The 16,866-nt window shown below is 36.8% G+C and overlaps 1 protein-coding gene across 2 annotated transcripts in view; it reads right to left on the reverse strand.

Annotated features, from left to right (window-relative positions):
* Positions 1–8,311: 8,311 nt before the first annotated feature.
* The window catches only part of LOC126419250 (WD repeat-containing protein WRAP73-like), a 99,521-nt gene continuing 90,966 nt past the window's right edge, over positions 8,312–16,866 (reverse strand). For both annotated transcript variants that reach the window (XM_050086408.1, XM_050086406.1), the window contains one exon: positions 8,312–10,284. In XM_050086408.1, coding sequence (XP_049942365.1) covers positions 10,070–10,284 — 215 coding nt within the window. In that variant the 3' untranslated portion in view covers positions 8,312–10,069. The remainder of the gene's footprint in view (positions 10,285–16,866) is intronic.

Here is a 16,866-nt window from a genome sequence, read left to right on the forward strand (position 1 = left end):
TATAAATACATAGAAAACTTTTTTATATTAAATTCAGTGCATTAGTATTTGTAAAATGACTTTCATATAGTGTTCATTAAAAAATGACGATCATTACACTTGGGACCTGTGGAATGGTACATTAGCTTATTTGTTTTAGTTGCAAATATTTGTCATGTATTGTTGTTTTTCTGACATGTTCCACATCCTGGAGGACCTCCTCACTATGGATCAATTGGAATGAAAGTAAATCTAATCTAATCTAATGTATCATCCAAATCTATGTGTGGATGGGGTCATTAAAAGGAACCAATTATTAATTTATTACAGTTGTCAAACACAATCTCTACCCACACTAACTTACATGAACTATCTACTTCAGTTTCACTGCAAGGTAAACTACTTCTGGCAGTAATTAGCACTCTACTACTAACTGCATTTAATCATCTATCTTTTCCAAACACAGTAAGGTCATTTGCAAAAATTATGGCCGAACTTATATTCAGCTTTAGCTAGCTTTCCATACCTACAGTGATTTGAGCTTCAGTGCTTTCCATTAACACTTGGAAATGTGGTTCTTTCCCAACACAGCTACAACAGTTTACAACTACCGCACTGATTGTTGTTACGTCTACCCTCATCCTGTGTTTCACCTGCACCCTTCTAGACTGACAACCTCTATCTGTATTCTCCCCATGACCCTCTAACTTAAAAGAAATGCCTAGTCCCCTCCACACAGCCCCTGTTATCTGTGTAGCTGCTACCTGTGTGTAATGGACCCTTCACCTATTAAGTGGAACCCCAGAACCAACCACCCTATGGTACAAGTAGAGGAAACTTTAGCCTACATGGTCGCAGAACCGTATGAGCCTCATATTCAGTCCCTCCACTCAATCCTGTCGACAACCCTTCAGAGGCTGAGCTTTGCTTTCATTTTGCAACTGAGATGACAGTCTTTACCAATTCAGCTAGCACCTGAAACCATACAGAATCTCTTTCAATCCAAAGCTATACACACTGTTAGTATCGACAAGAGTCGCTACCGTTTGCTGCACTCATTATCTTCATGGTATCTAGAAGCACCTGTTCCACATCTGGAATGACTCCTCCTGGTACACATATAGAGTGCACACTGGTTTCCTTACCCTCCTTGGCAGCAGTATCCCTAAGGGACCCCATTACATGCTTAACAATGGAGCTCCCAGCAACAAGTAGTTTCATCTTTATGACTGCCCAGATCTTCCAAGCCAAGAGGCAGCCCCTGAAAAAGGGTAAGTGACTGCATCCCGATCAGGATGTTTATCAGACACAGTCAGTGCCTAAAACCTGTCCATCAGATAAACTGGGGACGTCCTCCAATTGGCCCCCTGGGATGTCCACTACCTGCCACAGCTCGGAATCAGTCCCACTTGACGAGGGTGAGGGGTCAACTCAGTGCTGGCAGTACCTGGGGCAGTCACAGCAGTGGACCAATCAAAATGTGCTCGACATCCATAGGATCCCCACATCTGGGCCTTTACAGTGATGCCCATTGGCAACAGCCTTAACCTGTATGACCAAAGCCAGCACCACCTGGAGATGTGAGCAGAGGGTCACCAAGTCAGCTCGCATCACAACAGAGCAATCACAGTTTCTATTCATACTAAAGGCAACAAAAATACACCCTAGGTGGTTATTAAAATGCAGAACTGTGCCTAACAAATACACAAACATGCACAAAATTTTGGAGTTTAAACTAAAGAACACAGAGGAATTTCACAATAAGTCTTTTCTTATGAGAAGCTGTGTCAGTTCACAAACAAAACTGTGTACTTCAATGCACTTCTGCAGTGACAAAAGCTACCACTTGTCTGAAGGATCTAACAGTGGCAATGAGCTATCAAGCTACAATTGGGATGCTGTAATTCAGTATTGACAGGAAACCTTAACTGCAAAATACATTATCATCCATAAGTTGCAGAGGATTTGTTAGTTTTCCCATTTCTAACTGCACGATTTCTTAATATAAGGGGCAGTTAGCTGAAAATGAGCAACATGGAGAAAAGAAAGTGAGGTGTTTATTATTTTAAAAGTAGTTGTCACAACTGTTAATACATTTATCCGACTTTGAGACAACCTGGTCAATGTCTTCATGGAAAAATGTTTGGGGATGGAACCATGATTGCATCTAGGCACATACCTTTTCGTGCAAAGTGAATAGATCTTTCTCCAGGGTTCCAAAAATATGGAAATCACATGTCGAGAGATTTGAACTGTATAGAAGATGGATAAGTGCTTTCTAGTGAAACTTCTGTAGCACAGCAGAAACAACTTGCCAACAAAATTCCCGTCTACATGTTGCCAAGATTGTTTTGACTATGTTGCAGAAATTTTGCAGGGAAGCCCTTACACATATTTGACACAGTCCCAATCTCTCCCCAAGTGTTTTCGACATTGTTGAAACCTCAAAGGATGGGAGTCATGTCTGTCTATTTACTTCAGACAAAGAGAGGCATGCCTGTCTACAAACATGGCAGACAACTTTCCATTCTCAAAGTAGAATATGTATATTTACAGTTATGGCAATTACACTTGAAATAATTGACTGATTGATTTTTATTGCCCAAAACAAAACATTTACAGGGATGTAAGCTTGTATAAGCAACACCAATAACTGTACAAACAACAATGACAATAAATACACAAATAATTAATCTATGTTAGAAATTATGCTCACAGAAATCTTCCATTGTATAAAAACAATTTTGAATTAATAAAGTTCCTACAAATTTTTTCAGCTCCAGACTCTTAACTGACTCTGGTAGTTTATTAAATAGCTTTACAAATGTGTGTTTGAAGCTGTTTAGAGTTTTGGTATATGAGCAGTAGTCTTTTCTTACATCATTACAGTGTCGTGTGTTATAACTATGTACACCAGAATTCATATCAAAACTAGACAAGTTCTTTCTAATGTACAAGAGACATTGAAGTATGTATATACATGGCAAGGTCATAATACTAAGTTTAATAAATAAACAGTTTACTTACTTTTTTCCATTAGTCTCGTTTTCATTTGACTAACCCTTATAAGACTCAGTAATCTGGTTTGTGAGGTGGTAATTTTGAGTGTTTATTACTTCTTTCTATTCATCTGGCAATTGCTTTTGCATTATTTGAAAACATGGCACACAGTCAGAGGAACTTTCACTCATCAGTGCCATCTACCATGACAACGATGCATTTCCATGCCCATGTTCACAGGACCTTGTTTTCTCTATCTCGCGTCAGGAATTCATCCCTGCAATCTGTTGGTTTTATTAATATTCAAGCTGCATAGGAAGCCTACCCCAATCAGTAGGGATTTATTAACAATAAAGAAAAGCATCTTTGTTACAGTTCTAGATACTCATTCCACTATTCCTTATGTTTTAGGATGAAAAGATGTTCTCCACCTCATTTTCACTATCAATAGTTTTGAAATTTGGACAGTAACAAAGGCACAAAATTTGCCCCTTGGTCTGTAAGAACTTTGTTGGGACTTGCAAAACACAGAACCAAGTTTATAATGAACACCTTCACCCCAGGTTTTGTTGTAATGTCAGCAGTATACCTACTCAGATACTGTGAAGAATGGTCAATCAATGATTTTTTGTTGTTGTTGTTGTTTAGTTGGGGCTTTGGAATGGTCCCAAGTATTCTAGAGTAACAATTTCAAATGACCTGGCAACTTCAAGTAGCAGCTGTGATGGAATCCTATGCTTAGTCTGTTGTGCAGTGAATTCTACTGCAAATACGTTCCTTTATATCTCGCCATTGGTTTTTCCACCAAGACACAGTGGTCACACATGCATTCTAGCCAGGTTCCCACTATGATAAGCTTGAATAATGTCATGACACTGCCCTTTGCTGGGGTATTTTCATCATAACAATTTGGTTTCCTTGTAAGGCACGAAGTCTTCTCCTCCTGTAGTAATGCGGCATCTCTGTAAATAAGGACGAGGAATCGTCGCAAAATAAACGAGTCTGAGTCTGTCTGTGTATGGGTGAAAGGAGCACTCGACTGTTACAAGATTAATATTGTTAGTGATCTAACTCACTATTACAGAAATTAAATAAAGTTCCCTTCCTTATCCTTGTGGTATAAACAAATTCTGGCAAGGTGGCAAATTGTCAGCCCAACTTGGCTACAAGCACTGCACCTATCTGCAGCACGCAAGCCTTCCCACTAAATACATCAGCATTCTGGTGTAGTTTGCTGGATTTCATCACTGCCTCACTGAGTTTCTGTGCCCATTCTATCAATTGGCTACTTGGGTCTTTTCTGTGTGAAAGCCTTAGGACTGTCGCATGGTCATGAAATGGCTGCCACTAAGACAGCTTATGAAACAACTTACACCAAATACCAGAGCTAATAGCTCCTACTGAGTAGCACTCTAGTTAACTAATGCTTTGTTAAGTTCTCAAGATGCATAGCCCATCAGTCTTTTTCTCCCTTCTTGTTTGTAACGCAGTACACAGTCATTAGCATAATCACTGCAAAACACAACCAGTTTTCATGGCTACATTTTAGTTACTTAACTTGCTGATCATCAATGATTTGAATGAGGTATGTAGTTCAGGTCTGTTGCAGTTCCTCCACCCAAAATGATATCTGGATCAAGTTTTACACACATGAGGCAATTTATGTCATGTTAACGAAGAAATAACATAGGCAAAAATGGACATTATACTTTTTAAGTGAGTTTATTGCTTCACAATACAGATAAAACTGACATTGGTTTAGTGTACAAATAACACAGACTGATGTAATACAACTACCGCCATGGGTGTTTATGTAGGTTCCAACAACTACAAAGTTACATTAGGAATTGTTTAAACAGAAGTTAATTGGATTTACAATTATAATTTCAATGACTTCACAAAATTGGTTACAGAATGTGGCCTTATAATTCATTGTAATTTTTCTGAAATAGTTAGCATGTCAAAATACTTCACTTCTTGAACTAAAGTTAAGTGAAACATACATCAATACAATGTTGTAATCACTTCTGTTAATTATTTTACAGATATTACATTCAACCACATGGTGAATGATTGTAGCAGACCTGACATAGGACATGTTTGCTTTCACAGGTGGCCTACCCTGTGGCACAACATGCAGCTGAACATAACACCTTTGATTTCAATGGCGGCTTCACAACCCAGGCCATTTGGATCCTATCCTCTAACACCAGCTTTTCTGAAATGCACAGGTGGAAGTTATTCTTACAACACATTCTCTGCACCTAAAACTATCTAGGCCTCAACTGATGATAACCTACTGTTCCCATACACTTCACCCAATAGTTTCTATCCTATCATCTCCTCCCGATTCACGTCCCCTCATCCTCATTGTGGGCCAATTCCTGCCAATGCACCCACCAGTTGTAGCGGTTCTGCCTGATTTATTTATCTCTTCATTTGTGGTCCTCAGTGTCAATGTACTGCACTGCTACACTGGATGAAAAATGGGTTGTTGATTCTGACACTGACTACTGTAAATAATGTAGCCGACAGGTGCACAGTTGCGTTTCACAGTACTTTAATTTCACTGTTCACAACCCCCTAATAATACACAGTTATATGGCCAGCGCACTATTGTAACTTTCGGTAAGCCTCATTAATAGCGTGCAGGCAAACCTGAACATACTGTTACAATAGTTTACTATTGAACATATACAAGCAGTAAAAGCCTAACCACAAAGTTCACAGTTCTTGAAGAATATAAAGTTATGTATGGAGCAGACACTGTTACTGTTTTAAAATACGGCCTAACTGTGTAAACCTTATTACACTCTTAAGTTGATGCATTGTTGTCGTTCTAACAAACACAGGTTCCTGGTCTGAAACTCGGCCGTGGGCTGACTGTCTCATGACCAAAAATCGGGCTCTTCTATATCATCACAATAATAGGTACTGAAACTACACATCGTTCGAAATTCAATTTACAGAAATTACAATCAAAACTTAACTCATTAAATTAACTGCATACACCAAAAAATTCGTTCCTTTTAACAGTTTCTTCTACCACAAGGTTTAGGCCAAATTATTTTTTTTAATGATTAAATTAACATAAATAGTTATGTAAACAATACTTTGAGAAAATTGATAATTACTTTAGAATTAATAAAGGGCTGGTTTTGCTAACATGTTTTTGAAGAGAGCCAAATAGATACTTTAAGATTACTAGTATTTTGTCTTCCAAATGTTTATAATTAGTACAGAATTTATATTTGTTTATAAGTCAACAATAAAATTTAAGTTATGAAACAATTACTGATTTCACCCTATAACAAAAGTTACTAACTAGGCATAGCTGAAATAAATTAGAAAACCAATTTCATACATAAAACTATGCACAAAATTAGATCTGGTGTTATATTCTTTAAAACTAAGGGCCAACCTTTCTCATTTATGAAAATACAGATTACACTCACGTATGTTGATGGTTTCAGTTGTCTGAGACAGCAGACATATGTGCAAGTTGCATTTGCATGAGTGTGTGTGTGTGTGTGTGTGTGTGTGTGTGTGTGTGTGTGTGTCTGTTGCTGACAAAGGCCTTAATGGCCAAAAGCTATAACTGTGTGAATCTTTTTGTTGTGCCTATCGCGACTCAGCATCACCGTTATATGGTTAGTAGCAACTTTCCTTTGTTACATTCCATCCTGGAATTTCCATTGTTTGATTGTATGTTAATGGTAAAACTGAAAAAAAAAAAATTAAAGAGGCAGTTGGCAAAACAAGAGGGGAAGTACAAACATCCCAACTTGCTTCATCAGAAAGTCTCTTCCCCCCTCTGCTCCAGCCGCCCCTCCCCTACCCCCACCCCCACTCCATCCCAGCCTCCTGACACTGTGCCTGGTGTCCCTATCCAGCCATCTTCTAGTCCCTGCATGGTCAGCAAACAGCACTCTTCTCTCCTCACATTCCTACCGTGCTATTCCTCCCCCTTCTCTGCCCCATTCTGGATAGCAGCTTTTGTTCAATGCAACTGTTGCAATTTGGCCTGAAAGGTCAGAGATTGCAATCAGGTGTGCTTGGGGTGTGCCTGATCAGTGTGTGTGTGTGTGTGTGTGTGTGTGTGTGTGTGTGTGTGTGTTTCCTTTCCATTCTTTTCTACAGGAGGCTTCAGCTGAAAGCTCAGTGTGTAATAATCTTTTCATGGTGTCTGTCCGCAACTCAACATGTCATTTCATTTTTACATTGAGTAGCAATCTATCCTTTTCATAATTATTAACAAAGAGATAGAGGGGCTGGCCAGTACTTACCTCAGCTCAGTACAGCCGATAGATACACATAAAACAGAACTGAAAATTTACATTCCTAGCTTTCGGAACTTTGTTCCTTCATCAGGGAGGAGAGAGGGGAAAAAAGGGAAGAAGGGAAAGTGGATTCAGTTACTCACAACCAAGGTTATGAAGCAACAGGGAAAGGTAAACAGGGAGGGTAGCAAGGATGGAGGCATGGTTGTCAGAGGGAAGCCAAAGATATTCTACTGTAAGTACTGTGCCAGCTTCAAACCAAAGAGGATGCATACAGAAGTAAAGAGGTATATAGTATAAAGATAAACACAACTATGTAGGATGAAAAGATGTGTGAATGGCTAAAGAGGAAAGGGAAAGAGGAGAAGACTGAAGAGTGAATGGGAGTGAGGTGGTTTAACGTAGGTTCAGTCCAGGGGGATGGCGGGATGAAAGGATGTGTTGGAGTGCAAGTTCCCATCTCCGCAGTTCAGAGGGACTGGTGTTGGGTGGGAGAAGCCAAATGGCACATACGGTGTAGTAGGTTCCTAGGTCCCTAGAATTATGCTGGAGGGCATGCTCCGCTACTGGGTATTGGGCATCTCCTAGGCGGACAGTTCGTCTGTGTCCGTTCATGCGCTCAGCCAGTTTGGTTGTTGTCATGCCGATGTAAAAGGCTGTGCAGTGCAGGCATGTCAGTTGATAAATGACATGTGTGGTTTCACACGTAGCCCTGCCTTGAATTGTGTATGTTTTACCAGTAGCGGGGCTGGAGTAGGTGGTTGTGGGGGGATGCATGGGGCAGGTTTTGCAGCGGGGTCGGTTACAGGGGTAGGAACCGCTGGGTAGAGAAGGTAGTCTGGGAATATTGTAGGGTTTAACAAGGATGTTACGGAGGTTAGGGGGGCGACGAAAGGCAACTCTGGGTGGTGTGGGGAGAATTTTGTTTCTGTTTTATGTGTATCTATCGGCAGTACTGAGCTGAGGTAAGTACTGGCCAGCCCCTCTATCTCTTTGTTAGTATTTGTTTCACATCTTATATGAGATTTTCCATTAATCATTTAGAACTTTTCATAATTATGTTTAATGTTAAGCATTTAAGTGGAAATCCAGTGCAAAAGATATGGTTTTCCACAAGATTTAATGAAGATTATTAAGAGTAAAAGTAAAAAATAAGGACTATAACACTAATATTACTGAAGTATTATCAGAAGAGATTCTTCAAAATATTAAGTAATTAGAGCAAACCAATAAGCAGAGTGATGTCACTGGATATGAGAATATTCTAAGCATAAGTCTTTGTGAAAAATCTGGGAAAAATCACAAATGAGGTAATCTCGAGTTGAGTGCAAAACAAAATTTTGCTTTTGATATGGAAACATGGATCCACTCAAAGAAAGGAATTGAGAAATTTAGTAAGGTGTGGGAATGTAAGATTTAGAAACATACAAAATATAAATATTAGTTAACAAACAGACATGGTGTATTCAGTGAATATAGTGATAAAAGCTATCCAAATATTACTTGCTCCCCTATTGTTCTCCAAAACAGAAGGGTTTCTAGACATCTCAATGAAGATACCAGGAATCAAACAATGGAAAATCCAGGATGGAAGTAACAATATTATGAAAAGGAAAGTTGCTACTCCCCATATAGCGGAGATGCTGAACCACAGACAGGCACAACAAAAAGACTCTCACAATTAAATCTTTCAGCCATTAAGGCCTTTGTCAATAATAGATTACACACACACACACACACACACACACACACACACACACACACACACACACACACACACACAAAAGACTGCAGTCTCAGACAACTGAAACTATCAACAAACATGAGTGTAAATGTATTAAATGAAAAATGATTGTTACATGTTAATTTAGTGTAGAAAATTATATTTATTAACATGAAATCAGTGAGGTAATTTAAAGTTATAGGAACTTATTACCAAAAATGCATCATAAAAACATCATCATTTCAAATGCACCAATGTACCACCACTTACCACAATGACTACACGTAAACAAAAATATAGAACACTAAAATTTGATGTTAAAAATACTCTGAAAAAATTTAATTGTGTACATTTGTTAGATATAACTAAAAAATATAACTAAGATTAGCGACGAATGGCACATAAAAAGGATGGGTAAGATGAAGGACTTGATTACAAACAAAAATGAAATATAGTCCTACCAACTTTTTAGAGAGAATAAAACTGAAAACTGAAAAATATTTGTATTCTTTCAAATAATTTTTAGTGGCAACTTTAGTAGCACAATACTGTTTATGTTATGAATCAGAGATTATGTACAAACGGGGTAACATATGTACTGTAATCTAACATTAAATACAGGATGTATCAATTTCCTTATTAAATATTTATTTAAAAAAAAGAGTACAGTTATTGCAATACTGCTGTTACATGTACAGAACTTTATAAATACCATCTGTTTCATGATTCATGGAGAAAAAATACGTACAACAATGACTCAACATAAACAACTTATATGTGTTGAAGTGATTCATACATTCCTATTCTGCTTTACAAATATAATGCAGTATCTTTTAAACAGGCATGAACAAGCCAAAATATGCAAGCTAGATATACCGGTACATAAAACTAAGTAGATTAATCAATAACAGTATCACCTTACTAAACAACTGAAACTGAACAAACAATGTTTCAGTAAAATAAAATCCCTGACAACACGATTATCAAAAGCCATCTATTGTCCAAATGATGCAGATAATCAATAGAACTTTAACACTTCAATCAAAACATTCCTCAGTACAAAGGCATCTCCAAGTGTCTTGAAGATTTACTTTGAATAGAGAATGACAAATCGAGTTCTACCTACAAGGACAGCATACCGCCCAAATGGGTCACACAATATCCTCTTCACTAAAACTTCACCAAGAGCTGATCCATTGGGTACTGTCATGCATTTTGCTCCTTTAGTGACATTTAGAATGGTGATGGTAGAAGTGTTAGTAGTTGATAGCAAACATGCTTTCTGTGGATCCCATATCATACCTAAAATGCAATGAAGCAAACACCTGTAAAATTAATTCTTAGCAAACATTAGCTGGTACATCAGAAACAATAAAAGTTGAATAAGCAGTCAAATTGACTATCGCCTGAGAGGGCAGTACAAATGATATTCCTGTTACTATGACACAACACACTACAACTAAACAAGCACACAATGAGCTTCTGAAGTTTTCTCCACAACAATAAAAGTTATAAGAGGAGGGTCCCCAAAGTATTTTGATTGGGACTAGTAAGCAACAAACAACTTTCAAGTAACAAAGCCTCAATATACTTTCTTTTATACCTCGATCTGAGTACCATTCACCAACAAATAAATGACATAGGAAACAAAAGAAACACATTTCTTACGGGCCAGCAGAACACTCAAATACCAAATAAATTGTGAATAGTGAACCATAAAAGCAATTCATAGAAACTAGAAAAAATTAAATAAGGATGGTTGGACCACAATTTGAACTTCACCCATCCCGGGGAAAAAAAAATAATTTCCAGTACTTTAACCAGTACTTCAATTTGCTGATATAACAATTTATTAAGTCAATTATCATTTAAACATACATAAATTATGTTCATCTTGCATTCACAAATATCTACTTCTAGTTGCCAAAATGTCAATGTTCAAAAAAATAATTTGATTAATTTAAAATTTCAATATAGTGCAAGCCAGTACATAAGAAAAGCTGTCACAAACTTCAGAATTATATATAAAGTGCACATCTGATGCTGGATATGAGAGACAAGTTACTGGACATTTGTTGAACACTCAGTAGAATATGTCCCTCTGAAACTCATTTCTAAAGGACTCGTCCCTCCTTTCCAAAACCTCTCCCTCCTTACAAAACAAATAGTTATGAAAGCTAGGGACATTTTTTTTCCATACTTTTAAGGTGTAGATGCAGGACTGACCAACCAATCCCATGTCACTGCAAGCGAATTCTGAAGAAAATTTTCACTTTTGATACAAAGCAATACTTTTTAGATAGAGAAAAATAAATATCTCCAGTTTAGATTAAAAAAGGTCACCCTGTCTTTGATTAATGCAGAAAGCGGGTAGGATAGAACACTAACTGAAATCAGCAATAGACTCAATGAGACATGGAAGTATATCTGTTGTAACTGTGTTGTTGTTAGTATCCTTAGTAGCTTACTGAAATGTTTTCAGAGTTTTATCAAAGACTATCACATTTTGTTCTTATTACATCCTTCCTTGTAACTACTACTTAATACTCAATGAAACCTCATATTAAAGGTTCATTTCCTCACATTGTAATCATAAAATCAACACTGAAACACTGAGCAACAGTTATTGAGTTCCACAATGTGATTTCCAAATCCTATTCTTGCTTCCTTAATGTTAAACATTTTTCAGATCCTGTTTTGTTTATGAACTCTCTCCTGCACTGTGGTTATTTTTCTCCAGAAATTAAGATATTGATTTTATCTTAGTTAAGTGGCTCCATTTGTAAAGTGCCACTCAGTATATTGTTGAACACCATACCTGGTCGAATTTCTTTTGTAAACTTTTATGTTGTATCATCAGAATGCAAACTAAGTAAATTTTTTTACAACAATTATAGATTTCCTGTTTCCAAATGGATTGTCACTTAACTTTGATAAAACATGGTCAAGCCAAGTAATACCACAGTTCAGACAAGGAATCTTACCCTGTAAACAGTGCTTTACATTTTCATTTGGCCCCGGGAAAATTTCCCTGCAATTTACCTAAATGGAGCCACTTAACTATGATAAAATTTAATGCCAGATTGGTTCCTTCAGCAAGAAGCCGGCCTCATCCAACCTGAGGTAGTGCTGCAACTTCACCTCACAGTCAATTGTACGTTAAACTGTAAGTTCGTTTCCCATCATTTGGGTAAAATAAAGAGCATAAATTTCTGTATCCAAGACCACTTATCAATAACCAAAGAGCTAGTAAGAATTAGTAAATCAAACATAATTTGCTTACATTGTATGATAATTTGCAAAATCCTTTGCTACACACACTAGTTAGAACTTTAATTTCTTATAACATGATATTCTTAAGCAAATAATATCAGTAACTTCTGCTCTGCATTAATGTCCTACAAAGTTAATACCATATGAGGTTAACATAAGCAGAAACAAGTTACTAACTTACTGTATAAGTCAAGAACAGTCCCAAAACACTTACAGGTAACCAAATAGTTAGATATATTGTCAACATATTCAGTACATCTACTGCCTTCTCATTACTTTTATGTACTTATTTCAGAATAAAAAAAGTCTTGTTTGTGGAATTATTTAATGTCAATTTCAACATTAAATATCAACACTGACATTAAATAATTCTGCAACTGAGGCTGTTTCGATACTGGTTTCTGTAGTGCCCTGCCACAATGGATGGCATAATTTTTACTTTTATGTACACTGCCCTTATTGCTTGATCTTTAATGTCTCCTCTCTAATGCCATAGGTGTCAATATTTTGTAACACAGTGAACCACAGCATTGCAAATATCACAACGATTCTAAGACCCATGATTGGGTTTACTGTTCTTCGCAGTTCAACAGAACTGACAGTGTAATAACGTTAATCTCATAATTGTTTTTGTACACTGTCAAAATATAGTTGATGGTAGAGAATTACATGCTATGACTACTTCCATGATGTAAGAGTGCCTTCACTGTAATGGCAGAATTTGCTATGCTATGGTTCACACTAAGAGATAGTAGTCGGTGTTTTTAATTCAGTTGTTCATAAGTTTACTTCCGCAGTACAGTATCTAGCCCTTATAATATATAGACAATTCTACAATTATAGCCAAATTAAAATAACATATGTTAAATTTGAGCATGACTGATTACAGTTAGAAAAACTGCTTTAAGACAATGAACCTGTCAAACTGGATGATAAGAGTGTCTTCAGCAGAAGAGGTTTTTCATGTGCATCCTAGGGCATCGTTACATGAAGAGCAAGAAGTAAATAACATTCCAGTAGCTTCTAATAATAACTAGGTAACTGTCTTCCCATTCTAATATTCTCTTGCTTCAAAAGACTGCAGAGTTATTCACAGAATGTTGACTGAGTTCAGGCTGTAGACCTGTAGTCTGTAAATACTCCAGCAACATAAAATAATCTTCATAATCCTTCTTTTCTTTTTTTACCTAGTTGTAGTAAGGAAATTTGGGAGAAGAGGACTGAAGAGGGGGTAACAGAATAGAAGCTGATACCACAACAATTTTAATAAAAAATATTTTAACTTATTTTTTTATTTACAAATTTAAAGAAACACAAGTAGATTGAACATTTCAGTGTCAAAACTACTTTTTTTTACATTTAAAAATATTGCAGCTCTCTTTTTCACCAAGAACTACATTCACTCTCTCACCCTATTTTAGCAAGGTATTGGTATCCAGTGTTTGGCAGGTATGATGTATGAGTGTTGTATTTGTTTATCTTCTTTTTTACCACCCATCCACTGACACGAAGAGGACATTTTCCTCCCTCTGACACTGAGAAGATCTTTTCCTCGCTCCACCCCAACTTACTCATTTTTAGAAGTAAGGGCTGGATTACATATGTCATATTTGTTACCGTCCACTTTGTCAAATTTATACTGCATGGAGTCACATCCCAATGTTTTAAGAAAATGAAAGTTAATTGTCATTAACTCACCTCATTTGTAATGGAAAACTGACAGCACAATACACATGACTGGAGTTGGAGACATTTTACTAATACAGCACACCCATACAAAAAATTTCCTCAAGAAACAGTATGATACCTTTTACTCTATTCTTCATACAGTACAGGTAATATATCAGTTTCAAAAGTTTTGCACATAACAGAAAATTAACTCATTTGGTTGGTCAGTTGCTTAGGGGACCAAACACCTAGGTCATCAGTCCCATCAGGTTAGGGAAGGATGGGGAAGGAAATCGGCCATGCCCTTTCACCATCCCGGCATCTGCCTGAAGCAATTTAGGGAAATCACAGAAAACCTAACTCAGCATGGCTGGATGTGAGTTTGAAGCGCCATCCTCCTGAATGAAATCCACCTGCCTACCACACATGCAACACATCCACCCAGAATAACAGAAGGCAAGAGACAGATCCAGTGAAAACTTGCTGATAATTGACGATTTGATTACTGTGTATACCTCAGGTTTCTTGCAAGTTCTCCATGTAAAACATCATCTATGTCACACATAGGAGTTTTGAAATATGTTTACTGCCTCACAACACAGAAAAAGCTGACATTGGTTTAGTGTACAAAATCTACCATAAGACTGACCTCCAAAGCAGAAACACTACTAACTTAATGTATATAGATTCCAACTATTATGAAGTTACATTATGCATTGTTTCAATTAAACAAATCTGCATTTATGATTAAGATTTCAATGCTTTTAGAAACCTGGATATGAAACTTAGCTTTGTAATTCATTACAATGCTCCTGAAAGCATCTGCATGTCGAAATATTTCTGTTCTTACATTACAGTTACATGAAATGTACATCAATAACAATGTATTAATTATTTCTGTTTATTACTTTAGAAATACAATGTGACTTTTGTTCCTAATGTAAATCCTGTGTCTTTATAGTTGCCTGTGTTGTAATTTTTATTACTTTTCTACGTACAAATTTCACGATTTATAAATTGGGCTTTTGTTTACATTATTTTTGACATTTTTAATTTGTAGTTCAATATATCCATAAATTAATTAGAATTCATCCTATCTGACAGTTCATTATAAGTGGACTTATTCTGATCTCAGTAATCCAACAATGTTACAACTGGAGCTCTTGCATCTACATAGTTTCGCATTAACAACACATGTTAGTATCACATTCTCTGGTATCTTCAGAAACAACTTTTTGTTCAGTCTGTTCATTTTGTGATATTTTTAATCTTACGCTTTCAGTTTGTTCATTTAAATTTTCATAAGGGCACATTTTTGTTATTTCTTATAAATTTGTGTGCTTCTGCCACAACCAAATCAGTTTTCTATTTTACAACTCAGTTCAATCAGTCAAAACAAGATTTATGATAATTTGTTTTGTAGCAAAACATTTTAAATAATATATTAAAATTAAAACTGTTTTGACAAATAAGTTATATTAAAGAAATATTTATATATTTGTGTAATATATAAGGTTTTCATACCCTCTTTGGTGGTCACACTGTTTTTGTTCAGTACAAACTGGGACTAGATACAGTATGTAACAAGTTAGTTGTAAGAGGGAGTTGTGATACGTGTTGTGGATAGAAGAACTGTATCATATCAGTCAAGATATATATATGTATTTAATAAGAAACCAAAATGATGAAATTCTTCATCTAGTTATGAAAATACTGAACCAACTAAAAGAATATGAATTAATACAGAACTTGACATCCCGCAGTTTGAGAATGGGGTACAAAATGTAGTTTTACTGCTTGTTCTCAAACAATTTTCAGAATGTGGAAAATATCAGATTTATTTAATTCAGAAGGTCCATTACCAGCAACTCCTATTACACAGCACCGTATACCGACTGGCGATAGTCCGCCGCTCTATAGAAAACCATACAGGATAGCAAAACACCTACAACCACTAGTGGAAGAATTTATAAATCAACAGCTAAGGGACAGTATTATAGAGAACAGTGAAAGCCCGTGGTCTGCCAACATAGTGGTAGTGCCTAAGAAGTCATTGGACGGTACTAAAAAAGTAGGTTGTTAACTTTTTCCAAATTAGGTGGGAATGGTTATTACAGTCTCTAAAAATTTTGTATATTGTTTCCACTCAACACATTAGGATCTATAAAGTAGTCCACATCTAGCACCAGTAGCACCTGAAACAGACACTTTCATTTTCTGCAGCATCATTATATCCTATACTAGTTCCCACACACTGCACACAGTACAAATGTGACACCATACCTTGCCAACATTATACTTACTCACACACTATGGTGTGAACACTTAATTACAAAGACGGGAATATAGCACAATGTGACAGCATAGCTGCTTGTTAATGGATTAGACCTCCTCTTCTGAGTACTCACTGTCACACACAAGGGCAACTGGAGGAATAACCGAGATGGCACAAGTTGAGTCCAAGATCCAGTTAAGGGATTTGAACTGCCTGCTGAATTTGGCATTATGCCACCTGGGGTCAGCAATTAGCCTTTGGTCATTAATTCCATCTTTCCCACACACAAAGCAAATCAAGTAGAGGGAGTAGTGGGGTTGTGGAGGGAGTGAACACTAATCAACTGAGTAAGGCAGAAAAAAATGACAAACATCACTGTACTGTGCCAAAACGAGCTGGTCTCTGATTTATGAGGCATCAAATTGCAAGGTGTTTTACATTGCTACCAACCTTAGCCCAGTATACAGTATAGCGTGTGCTGGCACCGTCAACATCTTTCTGTGTTGTCTTTACTGTACTGAGTTTTGTTTCAAGTGCCATTAACATTGTGAGTCCTGTCTTCTTTCACATACAAAACCAGACAACTTGCCAAACTCAATGCTGTCTGCTAAAGCAGTCAGGCTATGTCAGCAGACACGGTAAAGCTGACAGGCTGACCTGATCAGTTA

Source organism: Schistocerca serialis, chromosome 9 (assembly GCF_023864345.2).
Source record: "Schistocerca serialis cubense isolate TAMUIC-IGC-003099 chromosome 9, iqSchSeri2.2, whole genome shotgun sequence".
Taxonomy (NCBI): Eukaryota; Metazoa; Arthropoda; class Insecta; order Orthoptera; family Acrididae; genus Schistocerca; species Schistocerca serialis.